Consider the following 22,289-nt stretch of genomic DNA (forward strand, 5'->3'; position numbering starts at 1 on the left):
ATCATAGTAACCCCAGCCGTGAAAACCAAAGGTGGCTGCACATTGCCCAGATTGCCCCCAGCTGAGAACCTCTGAGCCCAAGCAGAGCTGGGATTCAGAACCCAGCCGGTGCCAGCCGGTGGGGTGGGGGAGGCCTCAGCTACCTCCAGGCTGGGAGGGTGGGAGTGCTTGGTGTTTGGTGTTTCTGAGATGTTCTACTAATCAGCTGTGATCACACACCTTCCAGAAATTCCACCCGGATCCAGCTTCACGGTGGAGGCAGAGGATAAGAATTCCTTGAGAGTGCTGCTGGGGCAGCCAGGCCGTGGGGCCTCTAGTGGAGCCCTTCACTGTGTGCAAGGCCTGTAGGTTGTCATTTTGGCCTCCTAAGGTCAGAGACCTTATTATTCACACTTTGGTTCCAAGTGACTGAAACCCCAATCAAACTAGCTTAAGGGGAAAACGAAATCTGTTGGCTGATCTAGGTGAAAAGTCCAAGGGTGGATCTCTGACTTCAGGAATGGCTGTTTCCAGGCCTCAGACATCACTGGGACCCTGCTCCTCTTCATTCTCTAGCAGGTTCTGCCCACATGACCGTGAGATAAGGACCAGCCCCTCCAGGATATGTGGCCCTAAGAGTTTAAGACCTCAGAGAAAGAAAACCCGGGTTTCCTCAGAGTGTTAATAAGAGGTCAGGGACAGACCTGGGTCCTGTACCTCTCTGAGGTTGGGGTTGCCTTCACCCAAAGAATTAATACGTTAGGAGGAGTGACTCTTCTAAGAAAGGAACAGGAGTCAAAACCAACCTGTGTTTCCAGAGCAGCACTGCCTTTCCTGGGCTCAGAAAGCCGCGTAGTCGCGCTCCAGCCCCCTGACTGGCTGTGGCGCCCAGGGGTGTGATCACGAGACTCGTCTCATCCAGCAGGTTTCAGGCTCACCTGGAAGGTGTGAGCCGAGTGAGTTACAGAAGTGACAATTCATGATGAGCTGGAAACGTCGGATACTTGGTCCTTTCCCATAGAGTTGGGAAAGCACTGCTTCGCACCCCAGGGCGTGCTGAACCGGACCGCAGGGCCCGCCCGTGGACGAAGGTGCAGCAGGTCTAAAAGACCCCAGCCCTGCTTCTCCAGTGACTCCCGGTGACGCTGACACGGCCCTCCCCGGGGCAGTGCTGCTCTAGAAGAGCGCACCGTTAGGATTCTCTCCTGTAGTGGGGGAAACCAGCTCAGAATTCAGGGGACACGACTTCCATTTTCTTTCTTTCCCATTGGTCACAACTCTGTCAAAGTACTGTTACTTACCCATAGTCGAATTCACCAACTTTAACCATAGAGTTAAATTACTTTTGAAAAATATGTACAGCCATATAACCACCGCAGTCACCCCCAAAACATTGTTATCACCCCAAGAAGTTCCTTTATGCCTCTGTTCCCTTGTGCCCATCCTTATCCTGTCCCCTGTAGCCACTGGGTCTGAGTTCTGTCACTACAGGTTTGCCTTTTCTAGAATTTCTGATGAGTGGAACCTACCAGTTTGTGTCTCTTCTTTGACTTGGCCTGCTGTTTCTGGGATTCATCCGCATTGTGTGTATCCATAATTCACGTTTTCTAAACAGCGAGTGGTGTTCCATCGTATCAATGCCACCCTTTGTTTCTCCGTTCGCCAATGGTTGGACATTTGGGTTCTTTCCAGAGGTCCCTTGACTTTGAAGGGCCTGGGCTCCACCTGACTTGAACCTGGGCTTTCTGACTTCAGTCCTGGTTTCCTTTGTGGTTGACCACAGCCTCAGGCCACATGGACACTTCGACCCTCAGAAGCTCCTCCCTGCTCCTTCAAGACAGCTGGGGTTCCCTGGCCCCAGGAAGGAGACAGACTGAATCAGGACCAGGGGTCCAAGGGCCCAGGAGAGGCAGGGATCAGCATGCAAGCCCAATGTGGCTCTCCATCTGCTTTTGTAAATAAAGTTTTATTGAACACTGCCATGCCCATAGACAACTTACGTTCTGTCATGGAGGCTTTCATTGCAGTAGTTGTGACAGAGACCAGAAGGCCTCTAAAGGCTAACAGGTTTACCACTAGGACTTTACAGGAATTTTTGCTGACCTTGCCATGGATCCAGGAATCCCCATGGGGCTGGACAGAAGCAGAGCTTGGGGATCCTGGTTAAAGCTGAGCTCCAAAGGTGACCTTTGCAGCAGGTCTAAAGGGGCAATCTGGGCAATGCGCAGCCACCTTTGGTTTTCACGGCTGGGGTTACTATGATAACAAGTGGGTAGAGACCAGCCCTACCGTAGACACCCCCGGGGCACAGGATAGTCCCAGTCAATACAGAGTCACTCAGCTCCTCGTGGCAGTTTGACCCAAATCCCTCCAATCATTTGCCCCAAGAACCTCTCCAGGGTGTGAAGGGGCTTAGAGATTGTTACTCCAACTCCCCTGTGTTATAGACGAAGAAACCGGGGACTCTTGGGTGACACAGAATCCACAGCAGGGCTGAGACCATCCTTGGCAATCGCCCGGGGTCAGCAGCCTACTGAGAGAACAGATGGGGAGTCCCCCCTCCGCCCCCCATTGCCAGGTGAGGCGACTAGGGTAGGGCCCCTGGTCTTGTTGCGCCCTCTGTTGGTTGGCAGCGTGGCCAGCATCATACTGTACCTGGGAAAAGCAGAGAAGGAAGTGACCGGGCCGGCCCTGCGTTGCATGCGGTCAGTCTTATTGCCAAGGAAAGTTATTTGCTGACCCCTCCCTCAACACGGCTTGCTGATGCCTGCCTCCGTGCCTCACCTCCCATCCCCAAGACACCTACCACTTTCTCTGCATTTTCCTTAAGCCACTCTGGAAGGTCTACTTGGTGGCACCCTGCACTGTTCAAGCCTTACCCCCGAGTTCAAGAAGAGAACCTTAAAATTAAAGGAGACTTCTATATTGAGAAGCAAGAGACCTGGGATGAGAGTTGAATGAATTAAGGGCCCAAAAGAACAAAGAATGATTTGTGGACACTTGAGGCAGAGAACCTGGTGCTCCCTCCTGTAGGACGGCTTCTTTCTGGCTTAGAGGGAACACCAATGAGGTACATGGCCGGCAGCAGGATTTCTATGTTCTAGCAGAGCCTGTGGTGTGTGTGTGTGTGTGTGTGTGTGTGTGTGTGTGTGTCTGTGTGTGTGTACAGTGAGTATACAGCACTCAGTGCCTGTGTGGACAGCACCCCAGGTTCTCCCCTCCTGAGAGAGAGATTGGGAGACGATGGCTTCTGTTTTTCTGGGCCTGTGCTTTGCAGCCCTGTAGCCACACCTGGGAGCAGGGTGGTGGTCAGCCCCTTGCAGCCTGGATTTCAGAGCATGGCCAGCTCCTGCTAAGGCAGATCAGAAAGGGTCTCCCCCAGGGACGTGCTATAGAGCTCCACATGCTTCTGGCTTTCCAGAAGTGATCTGGCCATCAGGTTTGCTGTTGCCACACCAAGAACTTATTTTTGGTGCCCCGCCCCCATCACCTTGATCATTCCCAAACACTGCCTCTCCCGGGGTGCATCTACTTCAACTGCAAACATTGTACTTGGGTTTGGTGCTGTTGTGGGTGCTTCCTAGGAAGACGAGCCCGTGTGCCACACAGTGATGCAGCCTGTAATGCCAGTGACTCTGGAGGCTGAGGCAGGAGGATCACAAGTTCGAGGACAGCCTGGGCAACTCTCACACAAGGGCGGGGGATGCAGCGGAGTGGTAAAGCATTGCATTCAGTTCCCAGTACATTAACAGAAGGAGAATGAGGAGGAGGTGGGGGAGAAGGATCAGGAGAAGGGGAAAGATGGAGAAGGAAAACCCATTTATCTTTGAGACTGAGAGGGGAAAAATACCAACTCTGAAAAGATGACTACTGGGCTAGGGTTGTGGCTCGGTGGTAGAACACTTGCCTAGCGCATTTGAGGAACTAGATTCGATCCTCAGCACCACATAAAGATAAATAAACAAACTAAAAAAAAAATTATGTCCATCTATAACTAAAACATTTTTTAAAAGATGATTACTAATCCTTTTATTCCTTCCTGGGCTTCCGTACGTGGCTTTCCTGCCTGGGATGCCCCGTGCTGTTGGAGAGGCACAGAACCATTGCTGACAGCTTGTGTGGGGATCACATGGTGTTTACTGTGCAAGTTTATGACAGCCTTGTTTCCATACTGACGGCCAACGCCATATGGAGAGGGAAGACTTGTGTTAGATGAACTCGGAAGGAATCACAACATGCTACGGGAAATCTCACCATTGCTTTTGGAAATGGGGCGAGGGGTTAGCTTGCTCAATTACACACGAGGTCCTGTGCGCTCCCCCCTAAGAGAATAAAACTGACGTTGGCCCAGAGCAGTTGACTTTGGTTCCGTGTTTGTGCTGGGAAAGCTCCTTATTGCCAAAGGCCGCGAAGGCTTGTTTTCCTCCCATTGGGGGATCGGGTGCAGTGGGAGGCGGTAGGAAGGCAGGCTGTGCTGCAGGGCCTCATGCTAACAAGTGCAGGCTGCAGACCTGTCACAGGCCACCGTGACCAGGTTCCCTCCTGTGGCTGACAATGACACTCATCTAACGTGACATTTTATAACTGTCACTTGGGATCTTGTCTGCTCACCCACACACTCCCCTGCTGCCCTTTGCAGCAGCAGCCCCCCTCCCCCCCACCCCAGGAGAACCTGGCAGGCGACAAGGCTAAATGCTCGCTGGAGTGGCTATTTGTGAACCATCTGTGCTTGGAGCGTGGCGCCTGGGCCCGTGGTTGAAGGGCAGAGTTGAGGCAGTAGTCCAACACTAGTTTGAGCCACCAAGCTACTGGAGAAGGTCCAGGGGCAGCGGGGCAGGGGCGGGGCACTTGGCAAGTGGCTCACCCCTGTTGATCAAAGCATCCACTTGAGAGAATGTGACTGTCGAGTGCCCTTTTCTGCCCACGATACTCAGAACCTGCGAGTTCCTACACAGGGTCCCTGCCCGCAGGCGGTTTACCCATGAAGGACAAGCGTGTGCCCGGTCACTGCTCTTTCCATTCCAACAGAGAGACCCTGCTGCCGCTGGCTGAGCAGCATCCCTATCAGTACACGGCCCAGCTGCCCAGGGCTGGCCTCAGGCAGGGCTGCCTCCAGGTCTCCTCTCTGCTCAGTGGTTGCCCTGCTCCTTCAGTCTCCATGGGTTCTCGCTGCCTGGGGGAAAGGACAATCTGACCAGCTCCTGGAAGTTCTGGCAAAAGCCCTGCAAGGACTCCAGGACCCACTCAGGTTCTCCCTCAGGGTCTGACACTCTAGGGGCCTCTGATTGGCTGAGTCTCCAGGTCATCCTTGATCTTGTTATGGTGACTGGGAGGTTGAAGACTCTGATTGGCTGGTGTTGATCATGTGCTCATCCTTGACCCTATCACAGCTCCAGGAACGAGGACTCTGATTGGTTCAGCTTGAGTCACATGTCCATCTTCCAAGGCTTGAAGGCATCAGTTCCTCTGGAACCAGAAGACCTGGGTGGCGTGTGTTCAGACTTGGGAAGAAAATGCTCCTTTACAAAAGGGAGATAGAACAGATGAAAAGCACCCCACATCCAGGATGATAAGGGGTGGGGTTTATTGAGCATCTTCTGTGTGCCAGGCTCTGTCTGAGGACTTGCTGGACATTGTCGTATTCAATCCCCATGACAGTCCCAGGAGACGTGTACTATTACTCTACCCAGCCTGCAGATGAGGACGGGGAGGGTGGGTAGGGGCAAGTGTAGAGTCAGTGGCCCCAGATCACACTGCTCAGTGGTGGGGCTGGGACTCGAACCCTGGTGACGGAGCTCCAGGGCCTGCACCTGGCCACCACAGGATCCCCCCACCCTACCACAGTAATAGCTCCATGTCCTGTGAGCAGACTCCATGTCCTGTGAGCTGGATACTGCGGTGGTGTCCAGCTCTTCTCGTTGGGTCTCTGTCTCCAGAGAAACCCTTTCTAAGGGATGCTGACCGGTTCCTCTATGCCCAGCCAGGATGTAGTCTTTCCTTCCCACCAGTGGCTCTCCTAAAGCGACGTCAGATTTGAAGGCCCATTGTTTAGGGCTTGGGAGGGTCTGAGGCAGCAGGTCTTAGTAAGTGCTGTGAGCATCTTTCTGGCCAGGGAAAACTTCTTGCAAAAGTCTTAGTAACACTGCAGGAAGAGACAGAAAGGACCCATGTCCCAACTCCAAACATGTGATTTTGGTTTTCAGAAGAGGAAAATCACCCAGAGAGGTTGAGTGAGTTGTTAGAAGTAACACAGCAGATGATAGCTAGCACTCCAGGCTCTAGGTCTTGCAGCTGAGAGTTTTGCAGTATTTCCTCCTCAGAACCCTCTTGGCTACAGAATGACTGAGAGCAGCTGACTTCCTGTCTCCATGCCTCTAGCTCCTTTGCTAGAATGCAGGGTTTTCATAATTTGAAGGATTCTGAGAGTGGGCTTCGTTCCAATTGGGTAAAATTATTTTTTTTTCTTTTCTTTTTTTTTTTTACTGTGTCCACTAGGATGCTTTGAATTAGGAATAATTTGAATTTTTTTCAAACTGCCCTAAACAAAGAAAATATGTTGCCTTATAAATAAGCTTTTCAGATGTGGTTTGGGCTGCAGGCATGGTTTGATCTAGAGGCCTGTAACATCACCAGGGGACCAAGTCTGCTATTGTCATTTTCCTGGCTCTTCCAGGGGTCAGCCTCTTCCTCAGCAGCTTCCTCTAAGGTGTCAGTGCACCGCAGCAGCCCTGGCCCCACTCTCCCCCGCACTCAGGTCCAGAGCACCAGGGCTTCCCTGCCCTGGTTTCCCACACAGTCTGCAGAGTGTCACGTGTCTGTCACCTTACCCAGTTGCCAGAATCAGGGCCTGTGTTAGCTGATTGGCCAACCAGGGGACCCAGCTGTAGTCTCCAGAACCATTGGCATCTCCATACCGAAATCCGGTTATTGGGAAGGTGGAGTGGATGGGAGCTGGGTGGTGACTGGCACCTTTCTCCGCCCTGACTTTGTCCCTCTGGGTCCACAGAGTTCATGGTCACCTTGCTCCATGGGGCTGGGGCTGGAGATGAAGGTGGGGTGAGGGGCGGCCTGCCTGGCCTCTCGGGTCTCACCACTCTCCTTCTTGCCTCCAGACAGAGATTACTGCGGCCTGTGTGACAGGCAGCCCATCGGGAGGCTGCTTTTCCGGCAGTTCTGCGAAACCAGGCCTGGGCTGGAGTGCTACATCCAGTTCCTGGACTCGGTGGTAAGTCCCTGCTCCTGGGGTGGCCCCTGCGTCCTCTGTGATCAGAGATGGTTTTTTTTTTGCTGAGAGAGAGAGAGAACACTCATGGTTTAGAAGGCCCAACAATAAACTCCACTGCTCAAGAAACCAGGAAGCTGGGCCATCCCCCGACACCCCTGGGGTAGCACGGGGACTCTGGGCCCTTCCCCCACCGAGAGCCTTTGACAAGGCGAGGCTGAATGAAGGCTTTGGTCACTGGCTTGGGTCAGCTTCCCCACAGAGTGTGAGCCCCTGGGATCCGGGCTTCCACTTGGCTCCAGCCCAGGTCCCGGGTGAGCGCTGTGGCGCGGCACCCAGACTCAGGTGGCCAGCCTCGTGTTGTCTGGCTTCAGCTGCCATCACAGGAGAGGGGTGGGAGGCGAGGAATGGGTCACCTGGCACCCCCTCCTAGGGGCAGGGCCCAGGTCTGCCCCCATGCTGTCCCTGGCTGCAGCTGTCCCCTCCCCGTCTCCGTCTTGGGAGTGGCCCCAGTTTGTGGGTCTCTTCAGGGTCTTCACGTGGCTCTCTAGGCCCACAGGCCACCTGCCCACTGGACATCTCCACCAGAACCCTATAGGCACCCCTGAGGCAGCACCCCCGTCACCCAAACTGTTGGCGCTGTCTGGGACCCGCCTCCCTCCCCCTTCCCCACGGTCAAGGACCCTGTGCTTGGCTCCCGACCTCCAGGCCAGTCCCCCCCCAGCTCGCCCCGTCCTAGTGCAGCTCTGGAGCGTCCGGCATGAGTGACCACGACGGTCCTGAACCCCAGCCGAGGGTCGGAGCACTGGGCAGTCTTAAAAGGTACCAGCGCCAGAGCCGAAGCCCAGACTAATGAATTTGGATCTCTGGGGGTGGGGCTTAGTGTTTTTATAACTTTTTATTATGGAAAATTTCAAGCTATAAAAAGTAAAAGCCCGCCCAATGCGCCCTTCACCCACTTCCACAGCGATGCGCTCAGGGCCAATCTGTCGCCCCACCTCCACCCTCCCCTCAGCGGCACCTTGTAGCAGGTCTCAGATGCGCTGCTATTTCGCCTGTGAGCTTTTCAGTACGCATCTCCAACGTCCTCAGACATCAGCGGTCAAATCCCGACTTTCTTGTGCATCTTACAAAATCGTGTTTTAACTGTTGGGGGAGACCATCGGGGTAGGCCCCACACGCCGTGATTGGCGGTCTTTTTCCTGACTGTCTCCAGTCTCCCCAGTAACGGCCTCCCACCGTGATGGGTTTCTGTTCCTCCAGAGCCACCCCGCCCCAGTCATTTAATAAGTTTCTCAGTATTTCTTGTAAATTGCTTAGTTGGATCTAGGAACTTGATCAGATTCAGTTTCCCTTTTCGGGATGTGCGTGTGCAACTGACTTTGTAAATGTCTTTGTGTCCTTCCGTTGGGAACCGACTAACGTCTGTGTTTTCCTTTGTGAGGTGTTGCAGGGCCAGGGTTGTGGCTCAGTGGTAGAGAGCTTACCTAGCATGTGCGAGGTACTGGTTTTGATCCTCAGCACCACATAAAAATAAATAAAGTTATTGTGTCCAACTAAAAAATTTTTTTAATAAAATAAATAAATATATATATATAATAAAAAAATATAAAAATATATTAAAAAATTAAAATAAAATAAAATAAATAAATCTGTTGATTAAGGAGGGGTTGCAAAGTGGCGGAATTTTAATTCCCTCATTTCTTGTCCACTGGCTGACTTCCTCTGACAGCGGTTTGGTTAGCCAGCAGTCCAGTTTACAGAGCAAGTGACGCTTGATTCTTTTCCTGCATTTATGTTTTTAAGATCCCAGCTGGGCTCCCTCGAGTCCTCTGATGGGAGGACCGGGAGTTTGACCAAGGGCTCTCCACATGTTGGATGAGCATCAACACACCATCATCCTTGTCCTTCCTGATCCTTCCTGCCGTTGTGGTTGGCCAGCAGGAGCCCCTCAGGTGGGCTTCTGAGTCCTTGGCAGCTCCTTGCCGTCTGGCTCAGCAGTCTCCTCAGCTCTTCTCGTACCACAGACCATGGGTTCAACGAGGATCCTCGTCCCCTCTCCTGGAAGACAGTACTTGGAGACCCAGCGTGGTGCTTATTACCACTAGCTTGACCACAGTTTCTAGCAGAGATTGCCATTTTTCTAATCTCCCAGGACTTGAAGGTGTGTCTGTATTGGGAAGCACTGACATCCAGGATGATGCCTGGGTCTTGAGGATGACTCAGTAGAGCTGCTGCCACTGGGCTCTTGCCTACCCTTCACCCACAGCCTCCATTGGAGTCTCTGTGACCTCTGGTTCTGGCCTGACCTGAGCTCCATCTTGCAGTCTACTGTGAGCCTCTTGGCCTGAGCTGCGTCAACCGTCCCCCTGCCTGAGATGCCTCCCCAGGGTCCTCCTGCCTGGCACATGCCTGCTTACCCTCTGTACCCTGCTCCCAGAGCTTTCCCCACTTCCCTCTCCCACCCCTGCTCTGGGCGCCAACCTGCAGCACACACCTGCGCCATGCTCTCCTGCCACGCTGGTAGAGTGGGGAACAGTGGAGGGTGCAGGCTCTGGAGATGGCTGCCAGCTCTTGAGGGACCAGGGGTGGGAGTCAGCCGCTGTGCCTCGTGTCTCTATCTGAAGGTGGGGGTGTGGTGGGGTGTGATCATGTTGCCGGGGCTCACACAGTGTCCACACAGGGTCGTGCTGCTCAGAGCACACTCAGTGAGCGGAGCTGTGGAGCACTCTGCTTGTGTGCTTGTCTCTGGCAGTAGCCAGAAACCTCTTGGGGCTCAGATGTGACATGTGACCCAGGATCCCTGAGTTCACAACACTGTACCCAATAGGTGGTTGACCAAAAGTTAGGACTTCAGCCTAGTGGGATCTGGTGACTTGCCCAGAGTCACAGACTAAGGGGCAGAGGGGCCTGGAATCCAGCCCCGAGTCCTTTCCTCCATACCTGGCCGCCCTGAGGCCAGTGGGTTTCTAAGTCTGTGGTGGAGTAGCTCCTTGTTAAGTGGGACCCACCAGGACCCTCCTGCAAAGTGAACCTCAGCCCCCAGTGGGTCTGTCCAGTGATGCAGTGGTCTCCCCAGACTGGGTTTCTTCAAACAAGAGCCAACGTCTGGAAAGGCAAGCCTCTGACTCTGTCCTCAGTCCTGCCCCAGTGGAGGGGCCAGGAGGCGATTGGGTTGTCTGCGTTGTTTGAGAGCTGTTAGCCTTCATCTCTGGGGGGGTCTTTGTGGCCATCACACTAGGGGACTGCTGGCCAAGATTGCATCTAGGGTTCCTGCGTGGCCCATCTCACAGCTACCTGGCCTCTTCACAGCCCAAGAGGCCTGGCAAACCCTGGACAGCTCTTGGTCTCAGTTTCCTTTTTCCAGGGGTCACAGAACATGGGGCCATTCAAGGCCTTCACTTGGCAGGACAAGAAGCCACAGGACCAGGCTCCTCACCACTTTCTTAGCCTCTTATTCATTCAGCAAAAGTGCTCTCTGCAGACTGGTTCCAGTCCTTGGGATAAATCGGTGAATAAAATGGACCAAGCTCTCTGCCTTTGTGTCGTTGATGTTCTAGCCAGGAAGGGGCAGGCTGGACGTGATAAGCCAATGATAGAGCATGTTGGAGAGTGATAGATGAGAGCAGGTGACGGGGGTGGGAGTGTGGGCACGGGGCCTGGTTGTATTATTCAGTAGGCCGAAGACGAGAAGGAGTCGGAAGAGCTGGCATGGGGTGGAAGGGCATTGCAGGCAGGGATCAGCCTGTGCAAAGGCCTGCAGATAAGAGTGTCCGTGGCTGGAGCCTCGGGGGCAAGGGCACAGGAGGTGGGTGGGAAAGGCATGGATTGTCTAAGACTTGGGCCTTTGCTGAACTGTGGCTTTTACTCTGAGTCACATGAGGAGTCACAGAGGGTCTTCAACAAAGCAGCATGCTGTGCACCTGACTTGGATGCTTAAAGGATCCCTGTTTTCCACAATGGAAACAGGCTTTGGGGGCAGAAGTGGGACCAGGGCCATCTGCCAGGTGAGAGTGAATGGTGGCCGAGCCAGCATGGAAGTGGTTGGACTGGGGCCGTGTTTTGAAGGCAGAATTCCCAGTATTCCTGAAGGATTGGGGATGAGAGGACAAGTTCACTGTTCTGACCCGAGTGCCTGTAAGGAAGGATTAAGGACAGGCTGCAGTAAGGACAGACTGCAGTAAGGACAGGCTGGGGGAAGACCACGCTGGGGGCAAGAACAGGAGCTTCACTCTCTGCCGAGCTTCCTCGGTGCCCTGCTGAAGAGCCCTCGCAGGGGGGGGTTCAGGGCAGAGGGGTGTCCAAGCCTGGAGCTGGCGAGGAAGGTCTGCGTCGGGAACACCGGGCCGCTGAACTCACCCTGGAGATGGACAGGCAGTGCAGGCCAGGGACTGTCGCTGGCCCAAGGGCCGCTCCCCATCTGGGAAGTTGGGGCGGCGGCAGCTCTGGGACCTGTCTGGAGAGTTGATGAGGCAGAGCGGGTGAGGTTGGAATTTTCCAGCTGCGTGTTCTGCTAGCCGCTCACAGTCGGCGGAGAAGGGAAATATAAAATACCAAGGATGCCCCTTCATCCTGGCGGTGTCGTCTTCCCCGTCACTGGGCCGGTACCAAGAGCCATTTGTTGGAAAGGAAACGTGCGTCTGGCTCCCGCGTTAAGGCCTCGAGCGCCCTTTGCATACATCTCAACCAAGTCGCTGCTGATTGTCCCCTCTGCACTTTTCTCTGTGTCCCTGGGAAATAGCGAGGTCATTTCATCGCCTGACTTGACGTCAAATGACCGGCCTTTGGACGCTCCTTTTACGCACGAAGACTTTATTGAGTTTTCCAGGGCTGGCGTGACTTCTTGTCTGAAATCCGTTTTTTCTTCCATCCTGCCTGGAGCTCAGAGGAGGGAGGGGTGGCAGTGCCCTGGGTGTGCTGCGGTACCACCCCGGCGCTCCTGGGCTCAGCCAGTGCCAGCCGCACCATTCCCACCTCACTCTTGAATGTCCCCCAAGTGGAGCTGAGTAAGACTAACCCATGCTCGGGCTCTGACGTCGCCCCCAGCATGGACTCTCCCCTGCCCCATCTCAATGGCTACGTTTCTCAAGTCAAGCAGAAGGCTGTGGCCATTTGTACACGAGGTCGAGGTGGCTTTCCGGGAGCAGAACGGTTAGGGCGTCTTTCTGGAAGCTGCAGGGAGTTCAGCCTGCTTCTGGGCCTCAGGGGGCTTCCGTTTCCCCCCGGCAGAGAAGCAGAGGGAACAATCTCTGGATGGCAAAGAGGGTTTGGCCCCTGATCAGCAGGAGAGGGACTCGGGCTAATGGGAACCCACTGGCCAAGAGGGTCTTGCCTGGGTGTGTTCGAGATGGAGGGTCTGCTCTCTGACCTGCTCTCTGGGATCTTGACCACATATTGGCTCCTTTGAAACCCTCCTGTCCTCACCCTTGAGTGTGATCTGAAGTTCTCAGGTCTCTTAGGAGGTGAGGGAGGGTTGGCGGATACTGAGCCGGATTCACTTGGCACAACTCATCAGGTGTCTCCCCTGGGCCAAGCTCTGTCCCCATTGGAGGCTGCACAGTGAACGGGGACAGGCAGGTTCTTGACCTCACAGGGCTTAACTTTCTGGTTAAATGAAAAATGGAAAAATAAATAAATGATGAATCATTTTAATGAAGTAAACAACAGCTATGAGTTGGAATACCTGTCGAGTGTTAGTTATCACATTGCAGCGGCTCAAAACGCAACAGCAATTTATTATCCCACGGTTTTGGTGGTTCGGGAAGTTGGGGATGGTTAGCCCGGTGCTCTTGGCTTGCGGACTCTTGAAGGGTAGCATCAGGTGGCTCGACCGCAACTGGAGGATCTGCTCTCCGGCTTGCTCACGTGGACTGGCAAGTAGGTGCTGGCTGTGGGCAGGAGGCCTCTGCTCTTCCCCTGGTGGCCCTCTCCGTGGGATGGCACGGGGTCCTTACACCATGGCTGGCTCTCTGCAGAGTCAGCGATCCAAGGGAACAGAGCACAGTTAGGGGGCGATGTCGTCCATGGCCCGCCGTTTCAGCTTTCACAGCCGTTCCCCCAGGTCACACTCATCAGACCTCGTGGGTCTTGAAGTGTCTTCTCCAGAGCATGGGTGGCAGGAGGCCAGGGTCACTGAGGGCCATTTGGGAGGATGGGGCTACAGTTATGAGGTTACCGTAAATGAAATCTCCCGTCAGGAAATGGTGAGTAGTCCTTCCAAGCCATTCATTGATCACAGGCCACCGGCAGTCACCTGGCTCTCAATGTACTGGGTTATCTGCAGCATTATTTCAAGTGACCTGCCCTGCCGCGCCAGGGGAACCGCGGACTCTGGTTCTTACTTAGGGGCCACGTCCAGTATTTGTCTGTCTTTTCTATCATTGCTTTGATCCTCCCAAAGGGAGAGGCTCAGAAGGGAGAGAATTCCTCAGAACTGTTAGTAAGGCCAGACCCTGGGACAGGGTCATCTTGAGAAGATGGGTCATCCAGTGGAAGTCTTCAGCCTTGTCCAGCCTCCTGTGTGGCCTCTCAGACCTAAGACCCCTAGTCCCAAACGATGTGGCTGCCCTAGAAATGACATCACCCAAACTGCAGTGGTTGGAGAAGACTGAGCCAAACCGGGCCAACGGATCCTTTCTCTGGAACTGACAGGCTTGAGGGGAGTCCTCTGGTTGGGAAGAGCCACACGGGCTCCTGGCAACAGCTGGCCACCATGTTTCCTGCCATGACTACCATGAGGGGACGGCCAGTCCACTCTAAGGAAGCTTAAAGCCCCATCACCCCCACCAATGAGCTGGTGGGTCCAGAAGGGCTCACATCCCTGGGCCCAGCTGCAGTCCTTCTCCTTAGATTGGTTTTTCAACTCGTCCTTGGGTCCGGGGAGCCCAGAGATGACAGTTTTGCGTGAACCAGGTGAGGGTGGGCTCTTTTCACCGACACCCACACCCTGTGGTGGCGGGATGAGTCCTGGCTGTGAGCGAGGACAGGGAAGTGCTCTGGGGAGCAGAACGGAACAGGCTAGGCAGGACTGAGCTCAGGAGGAGGATGGGGCAGACAGGAGGCGGACCAACAGCTTCTCGCCTCCCCCAGAGAGGTGCCGCGCCTGCCTCCAGCCAGGACCTGGTTCACAAGCTGGGAACCGTGGGACTGTCAGGAAGACCTGGGTCACCTTGGCCCCTTCTGCCATTCTCAGTCTCTACCCGGTGTGGACAGGGATCTGCTCTTCCCTTCCTTCTCTGGTCCCATCCCATCTGTGGCCCGGCGGTGGGCCAGTGACTCCTGCTGACCCAACCCAAGAGGGCTGCTCAGCCGGAAGCCATTGATGAGAGGACAGCTGCCTGGGTGGGCACAGCTTTGGGGCTGTCCAGGCCCATCAGACCCTTGGCCTCTGGAGGACTCCCTTTCCTGCCATGCCTCTGCATGCTAGCTGGGAGGCAGAGAGGAAGCAAGATCAGTGTCCACCCACCTTGAACCTGCCAGTCAGGTCCCGGCAGGAAACAGGTGCCCACGGGTACGTGAGTGCAAGAGTTTGGCAAGGGTGGTTTATGGAGTGCTCTCGGGGTAGGAAATCAGTGGCAGCTGATGCCCTGCCACCTCTCCACCTGCAGGGATAAGAGAAGGGACCAACACAGAAGAGGCAGACCTGCAGGAGCTGGGTCTCAGAAGAGGGATACTGGGACCTGCGGTGCTAGGCAGGGAAGGGACAGAAAACTGCCCAGTGTCACTCTGGGTAGGAAGGGATGGGGGTGGGGCTCAGAGTGGCTTTGACAGTCAGCACAGACAGCACGCTGGGGCCAGCGTGGGTGGACCCATGGGGAGCCATGCTGCAGACCAGGCATGTCACTGCCCCTGCCTCTCAGACACTGGAAAAGCTGACCACATCGACAGTTACAGAAGCCCGGGTGGCGAGGCCTCAAGGCATCTCTGACTTCATCTTCCTGCCAAGGCAGGAGAGGGTCTCTGGGGAGAAGGAGGGCACCAGGCCAGTCAGGGCCAAGCAGCATCCCGCGGCAGCTTCTGCTCTCTAAAGCAGTGTGGCTCCTTTGGTCGCATGGCAAGTCCTAAAGATCATCTGGGGAAAAGCATCCCCACCACCGGGACCTGTTTTCTGTCGTGTTCTCTGAGATGGATGATGCAGTAAGCGCTGACCGTGGGTGGAATGCCGGGCGGTGGTCTGCGCTGCCCACGGACTCCGTGCTCTGGCAGGCAGAGACCCATGAGTAGTCCTGTGTGCCCCAGGCTCAGGGGAGCCCTTCTCTCCTTGCATCGGGGCAGCACCTGCTCCCCAAGGCCATCCGTCCATGTGTCAGCACGAGTCACAGCCCACGGAAGCCCACTGCGCCCTACCATGGTTGGCACCTGAGTGTATCTGAGGAGAGGTGCCCTCCGAGGGCTTTGAGCTCTGGGCAGGGGCAGGGAGCCAGATGGGCAGGAGAGCAAGAGGAGTATGGGCATCCCTCTTTGGGGAGGGACAAGGCCAGCCTCCTGCTCTGGTGGGAAGGGCCTCTGGTGCAGATGGGGTTCGGCAACGGTCCTCGCATTGGATCCACCTCTTTCTTTGAAGGCCTCCTTGGCTGCTGTTTCCTGAGCCAGATCTGATGCTAAAGTTCTGGCATCACAAGCTCTTACTTGGTCTCAGCCTCATGTCGTGGGATCTGCCTTGAGCTCAGCCCGTCCAGCTCAGCTGCTAGGGGCCTTCTCTCAGGACTTGACCCCCATGAGCCCCGGACCCCTGCGGGTCACTGTGAAGATGTGGCCTGTCGCTCCAGGTGACTTGATCAGTGTGGAAACCTCAGGGGGAGGCCTTCTGCCGGTTCCTGCTTCCCAACACTAATGCTCAGAGGGTGGTAGTCCGACGTGGACTCCTCAAAGAAAGGTCTTTTGATCCTGGGCTGGGGAGGTCTGTCCCCGTGTGTTCCCGGCTGCCTCCCTGCAGAGCCATGAGCCCATCTGGCCTCCACTGGGAGGTGGCTGACCTGAAAGTGACGTGATTGTTTTCTTAGCGTGGGTTTCAGTACCCAGAGTAATAACATTTTCAGCTGGTTATTGAGGCTGATCAGTGATCCCAGGCCTCCATTGGGTTAAATAGAACCGCCTCCACAGAAGCATTTTGGAGCAGTGCGAATCCAGTGTTCTGGGTGGGTGGAGGTACCCTAAGCAGTGGTTGGCCACTTGCCAGGAGCCTGGGCCTGCAAAGCAACCTGGCTATGTTCCCACATGCCTGGCCACCAGGCTGGACATTCAGGGGCAGCAGGACACTGGTGCTTCTCTGCTATCCCTGGAAAAGGGCAGTCAGTAACTGCAGAACGCTCGGCCCTTCAGACAGGAAGGAATTGCTTAGCAGCTCTGTTGGATTTGAACCAGTTGTTTGGCCTCTTGGCCCCTCAGTGTCTCTGCCATCAATTAGGAAGAGTCATGCTGGTTGTCAGTACTACATGTGTGTGTCCGTGTGTGTGTGTGTGTGTGTGTGTGTGTGTGTGTGTGTGCAGGCACATGAGCATAGAGAAAGATACAGGAAAGAGTCAAGAGGAAGAGCCACCTTCTCTCCATTAAACATCCCAAGAAGTCACCACTCAGATCAAATCATCAGGAAAGCCACTGTCTCTCACAATCGTCTTGATGGAGAGGAGGTGTGGCCCTGGAGAGAGGCTGTGACTGGATGGTTCAGTAGGAGTGAGGGGACAGCAGGCAGGGCCTCCCCTCCCCTGCTGGTGCCAGCTGTGTGACCTGGGGCAAGTCCTTTGCTTCTCTGAGCCTTCGTGCCCAGCCCTGTAAAATGAGGGGTTGGATTCCTCTGGAACCAGCATCCACAGTCCCAGGGTGCAGATGGTTGTGGGGTTTGCATTTCTTATTGGGGATTGGGGACCCTTGGCTCTCTCAGAATGGGAGTGGGCCTGGATCCCCCTGGATCTTCCAAGTGCCACCTTCCCTTTCCCTTTGTCCAGGAGTGCCCCTGGCTGGCCTGGGAGAAGTCAGACCCTGGGCCCTGAACTGTGAGGTTGCCTTGAACCTCACACAGGTGCCACAGGTGCCGACCCTCTGCACTTGAGACAGCTGAGCACACTGTCCAGGCACGTGACTCATGAGGTCTGAGTGGCCTGGGGCAGCCTTTCTGTGGGCTCCAGTTGGGTGGCCCATTGTTTTCCAGTGGTTGCCTTTGATTCATCTGAATTGGCGCTCCTCAACCCCAGCTTCCAGATGCTGCCCTCCTGGCCACCAGAGGGTCTGTCCTGCTGCTCTGGGTCCCAGTGTTTGTCCATCTCTGGTGGGCAGCCTGCATGGAGAGTGCTGCTCTTAGAGCCAGCGTCCTGGGAGAGTGTGGAGAAATCTGGACTAGACATTGGGCTGCTCGACCAGGTCTGCCCTGCTCTCTGGACCTCAGTTTCCTGCCCTGTAGAAGAAGATTGGTCAGTGGCCTCCGGGGGTCTTCTCCGGGGCTCCAAGATTCTCTAACTAAAGGAGCTCACGGGCAAATCTTCTATCTTTTTCTCCTTCTGTTTCAGGCAGAATACGAAGTTACACCAGATGAAAAGCTGGGAGAGAAAGGGAAGGAAATTATGACCAAGTACCTCACCCCAAAGGTAAGAGGCCTCCAGACCCTGCAGCAGGAGGAACCGGAGGCCCCCTCCAGGAAATGGGCCCCAGGTCCCTGCCAGGCCACTTGGGGGCACCATGAAGTGCAGGGCCAGGGGCTTCCATGGTCTCCAGAGAGCTGGGTTCTCGTCCTTAACCAGAGGGCACCCCCAGCCCAGCAGCAAGAGGCGGGGGTCCAGGCCAGGCTGTGTCAGGGAGGAAGCCTGCTCACTGAGTGAGTCCCTTCCGTGGGTCCTCCCGCTGCCTACACTGTGTGTTTGGGGCAGGAGGGGAAGAGCCCTGGCTGAACTGGAAGTGCCTGGAAGAAAAGGCTCACCAGGGGCAGCTCCCAGAGGTCAGAGAGGGCCAGGAGGGATCCAGAAGGCGAGCACAGCCCCGGGTCTGGACGGTCACAGGGCACACAGGAGAATGCGGAGAGTTCCGAGTGTGTTCTGGAGATGATGGAGGGTGAGGGGCCACCCCCTCCCCACCTTAGTGCCCACTGGATGGTTGAAGGAGCCAGGTGGAGCCACCCCTCGGGTCCTGGCAAACTGGGTGCTCTGGGACCTGCCACCTTCGACCCGCATGACGGAGAAGTCTGTTCTTGGCCCATTTAGTGTTCTGCTCATTTTCCCTCGCTGGGCCTCAGTTTCCCTTCTTAAAAAGTCGCGCCCCTGCCAAACCCGCCTCGTGAGGCAGTGACAGCCAGGGACAAGACCTGCCTGTGAACAGCTCTGGGCATTCCCAGGGCCCACAGTGGCTTCCTCCTGCTCAGGGCCCTGATGTCATGGGCACCAGCCCCTCAGAGGGTGGTCCTCTGGGAAGCCGCCCCGGCTCCTGGTGGACCGAGGCTGGCACAGCCCACAGGACCAGGACCTGTCCAGGGAATGCAGTAGGTAGTGGCTGTCTCGCTTCCCTCATGAGCCAGGCTCACGCCCAGCAGTGTGGCTCCCGTTGGGCCCTGCTGCTCACTGGCCTACTGAAGGCCACCGCACACACGTGCACACAGTGGCTGTCAGTCTCTCTGTCATAATCATACCCTTCTCCCTCTGGGAGCTGTGCACACCCCAGTCCTTTTGCAAAGTTTGGATGTGACAGGATTAATGTTTGTGAAATGCTTCAGACTCAGAACAGGCCCAGCTCACTCCGGCCGAGACATGGCCTGGGCAGATGTGGCTGCCCGCTCCTTCTGCTGGGCCACTGGGCAGCGTTGCCTTGCCCGCTTCCACACACAGGCCTGTTGGAGTCTGTGAGGGTCCCAGGTGTAGGAGGTCAGGAGAAGTCATTCTGAGCGGGGGCCCTGCTCACCCACAATTGCAGCCAGTGACTTATCCATGGGGCTGCAGGGAGGTGCATGTTTGGTCTCTTGGTCACCACTGAAAACACTGTGAACACTATAAAAAGGGACCCAAGTCCAGAGGAGGTGCCACCCTGAGGGCAGGAAGTGCCCCAGAAGGATGAGAAGAATAGTAGCTCCCTGGCTACTATGAAGGGGTCAGGCACCTCCGAGATGGTACTGCTGGTGGTGCCAGTGTCCTTGTCCCATTCACAAGGCTGCCAGGCCCCAGAGAGGCAAGTCACTTGCTAGGCTGCATCTTCACCTGCCCTCTGCCAGATGCCTTCTTGCTGCGGCTCTGCTGGGCCCTTCCAGCTCTCCTTCCATACCTTCTTTGAGGCTGTGTCCCCAGAAACAGTGATGACTAACAGGAGCTGAGGACCTGCTGTCCGAGTCCTTGCAGTTGCTGCAGACGCTCCTCTTACCGCTGAGGATGAGGCTGCTCCACAGAGCTGTCACCTGCCAGGTCACAGCTAGTGGCAGAGCCAGACTTGTACCCACCTCTGGGTGATGCTGGGACCCCAGGCCTTTCCCCTGGGGTGTGCAGCTTCCTGCCATCTGGTGGGGTGGGGTGGGGTGGGGTGCTCCCTCCACCCAGCCTTGCCTGACTGTGCTCCCCTTGTGCAGCTGGAGTAGACGCTGGCAGCCTGTCCAAGGGGAGGATGTAGGCAGGTGCCAGGGCTTCCCTCTCGCCCTCCTGGCCCACCTCATCCAGAGGCCTCTGCCAGCAGACCCTGATCCGGGCCCTCCAGCCCTCCCTACCTCTGCTCAGAGCAGTCTCGACTCCTGGAGGCATGGGGCCCAGACGCCCCATCAGCTCAGATGGTTTTACAAGTGCCTCTGTGCCTGCCAACATTTTTCCTTAAGTACTCCTCCATTTTTGAAATTTAAACCACACCATCTGTTACAGCCCAGGGGCCTGGGGAGGCCATCTCTTGGGTCGACTGCTTTTCTTCAATAAATTCTGCACCGTGCCCCCAGCCTTCCACCAGGAGCTCAAGAGCCCACTTTACTTCTCAGGGCTGCAGAAGCCCCAGGTGCCGGAGCAAGGGACCCACTGAGGAGCTGAGCTAGTGGCTCATGCCCCTGTCAACCCCCAGAGCCACTGTCCCCCAAATCCAGATGATCCTTGCCTGGGGGCCTTCCTAAGATGCAGCTCACATGTCAGCTCCAGGCAGCGTTTTCAGATGTAGCTGTAGGACACTGACCAGAGGCCCTGGGGTCAGCACAGTGTGGGCCGCCATCTCACGAGCGCATGAGCACATCGAAAGCTCAAGAAGTCCTGCTATGAGGAAAACTACTTATGCTAACAAAGCATTTCCCAAACTTATTTGACCACAAAACTCCCCCCACCCCCACCCACCCCCTCAGCATTCTGCTGGACACCCTGGGGCTGCGGAAGTCTTCTTGGGGCCTTTGTGACCATACCTCCTCCTGCTCCTACTTCCTTTTTCTTGTGGTCACTCCTACAGCCCCCACTGGGCTCCAGCCACATCACCCAAATGTTTTTTTTTTTTTTTTTTTTTTCTTTTTTGGTCCTGGGGATTGATCCCAGGGGTACTTTATGCTTAGCCACGTCCCCAGTGCTTTTCATTTTTGAGAAAAGGTCTTGCCAAGTTGCTGAGGCTGGCCTTGAACATGTCATCTTCCTGCCTCAGCCTCCTGAGTTACAGAGGTACAGGCATGCATCACCACACCTGGCTCTCAGTCTCCTCTTGATATCCACGTCTTCTTGGTCTTTGTCCTGGAAGGTGCTGCTTCCTGCTGGGTCTTTGTCACTTCTGTTTCTGTGTCTGCCTTGCCCAGACCCCTCCAATGCACAGGGCTCTTCTGTCTCCAGTCAAAATCCATCCTTCCGACCCGGTGGTCTCTGAGCACATGCTCCTTGTGTTCCTTGTTCCAAGGTGGGGGTTCTGAGCAGCCCACCTTACAGAAAAGGGACAAACATAAACAGATCAGTTGAATGCAGTGTGTCTGGAGTCGTGCTCTGTGCTGGGAGGGGGGTCCTGAGAAGCCACCCCTACCCCAGCCTGGGCGAGCCAGCAGAGGCCCCTGGGAGATGAAGATGCTGTTGTGGATTTGAAAGAAGGCGGCAGAGGAAACCAGGTACAAAAGGAGGGAAAGAACCTTTCAGAAGCAAAGGCAGAGAGCAGTGGTCTGGACTTGGCCCCAGAGGACACGTGGTAATGTCTTGGGACATTGGAGTTGGTGTTCGGGGAGGCATGACTAGCATCAAACAGGTGCAGCCAGGGCTACTTTTGTGCATCCTGCACACACCCGCAGCCCCCACCTCAAAGAATGGGGCCACGGCGGACCAGCCACAGCACAAGGCCGAGCGCCCTTGGTGCAGAGTAGCTCAGGGTGCGGATGGTCACCAGGGTAGGAGCGAAAGGTAGGGGTGGTCCTCGGGGCTGCAGGGCTCAGGAAACCATGCCGAAGAGGTTGACGTCAGGAGGTTGACCAAGGCCTTGAATGGAGGAGTATGAGGGGAGGCGGAAGGACAGGAAGCAGAGGCCATCTGGGAGTTGCTGCAGGAGCCATGAGGGGGCCAGAGGAGCAGTGGGGGTAGGGCTTCGAGAATGTTAAGAGAAAAGTGACAGCCAGGTGTGGGCCTGAAGGAACTGCAGATGACCTCCTGGTTTGTCTTGAGTCTCTGAGTGGGTGGTGACCCCAGGCAAGGAGCACAGGATAGGGTCATTGCTGCAGAGGCGGGTTATCAGTCCATTAGCAGAGATGATTATCTGCTTGCGTTCCCTGCTGGGCATCTTCCCAGAGCAAGTTGGTTCGGGTGGAACTGGGAAGCCCTGGGAAGCTTCCCTTCACGGCACTCACCTCTCCTGCCTCATGTCTCTGGGGAACTGGCTCCTGTCCCTCAATGACTGACACTGAGTATTTGCCAGAAGCCAGGATGGAAAGTCCCTGCTCCAAGGAGATGCTCACGCCTGGAGCCACAGTCCTCTCCCTGTGGCAGGGCACTCTGCAAAGCCTTGCTCAAACTTCCATCCCCAGAGGCAAAGCCCACTCCTTGGACGCTGCCCCAAATCCTGCAGCAGTTGCCCACACAAGGCCAGCTCTGCTCTGGTGGCCATTATAGGACATGAGGCAGGGGTGGGCTTTGGGACTGGCTGAAAAACGAAGGATCTAACTGAGAGGCAGCAGAGAGATGCAACCTCTTTTAGC

The 22,289-nt window shown here is 55.6% G+C and overlaps 1 protein-coding gene across 3 annotated transcripts in view; it reads left to right on the forward strand.

Annotated features, from left to right (window-relative positions):
- The window catches only part of Grk5 (G protein-coupled receptor kinase 5), a 192,152-nt gene that overhangs the window by 121,930 nt on the left and 47,933 nt on the right, over nt 1-22,289 (forward strand). For 2 of the 3 annotated variants that reach the window (XM_026384279.2, XM_026384280.2), the window contains exons 3-4: nt 7,092-7,204; nt 17,704-17,781. In XM_026384279.2, coding sequence (XP_026240064.1) covers nt 7,092-7,204; nt 17,704-17,781 — 191 coding nt within the window. The remainder of the gene's footprint in view (nt 1-7,091; nt 7,205-17,703; nt 17,782-22,289) is intronic. The other variant, XM_026384281.2, reaches the window with a different exon arrangement.

The sequence above is a fragment of the Urocitellus parryii genome, chromosome 5 (genome assembly GCF_045843805.1).
Source record: "Urocitellus parryii isolate mUroPar1 chromosome 5, mUroPar1.hap1, whole genome shotgun sequence".
NCBI lineage: Eukaryota > Metazoa > Chordata > Mammalia > Rodentia > Sciuridae > Urocitellus > Urocitellus parryii.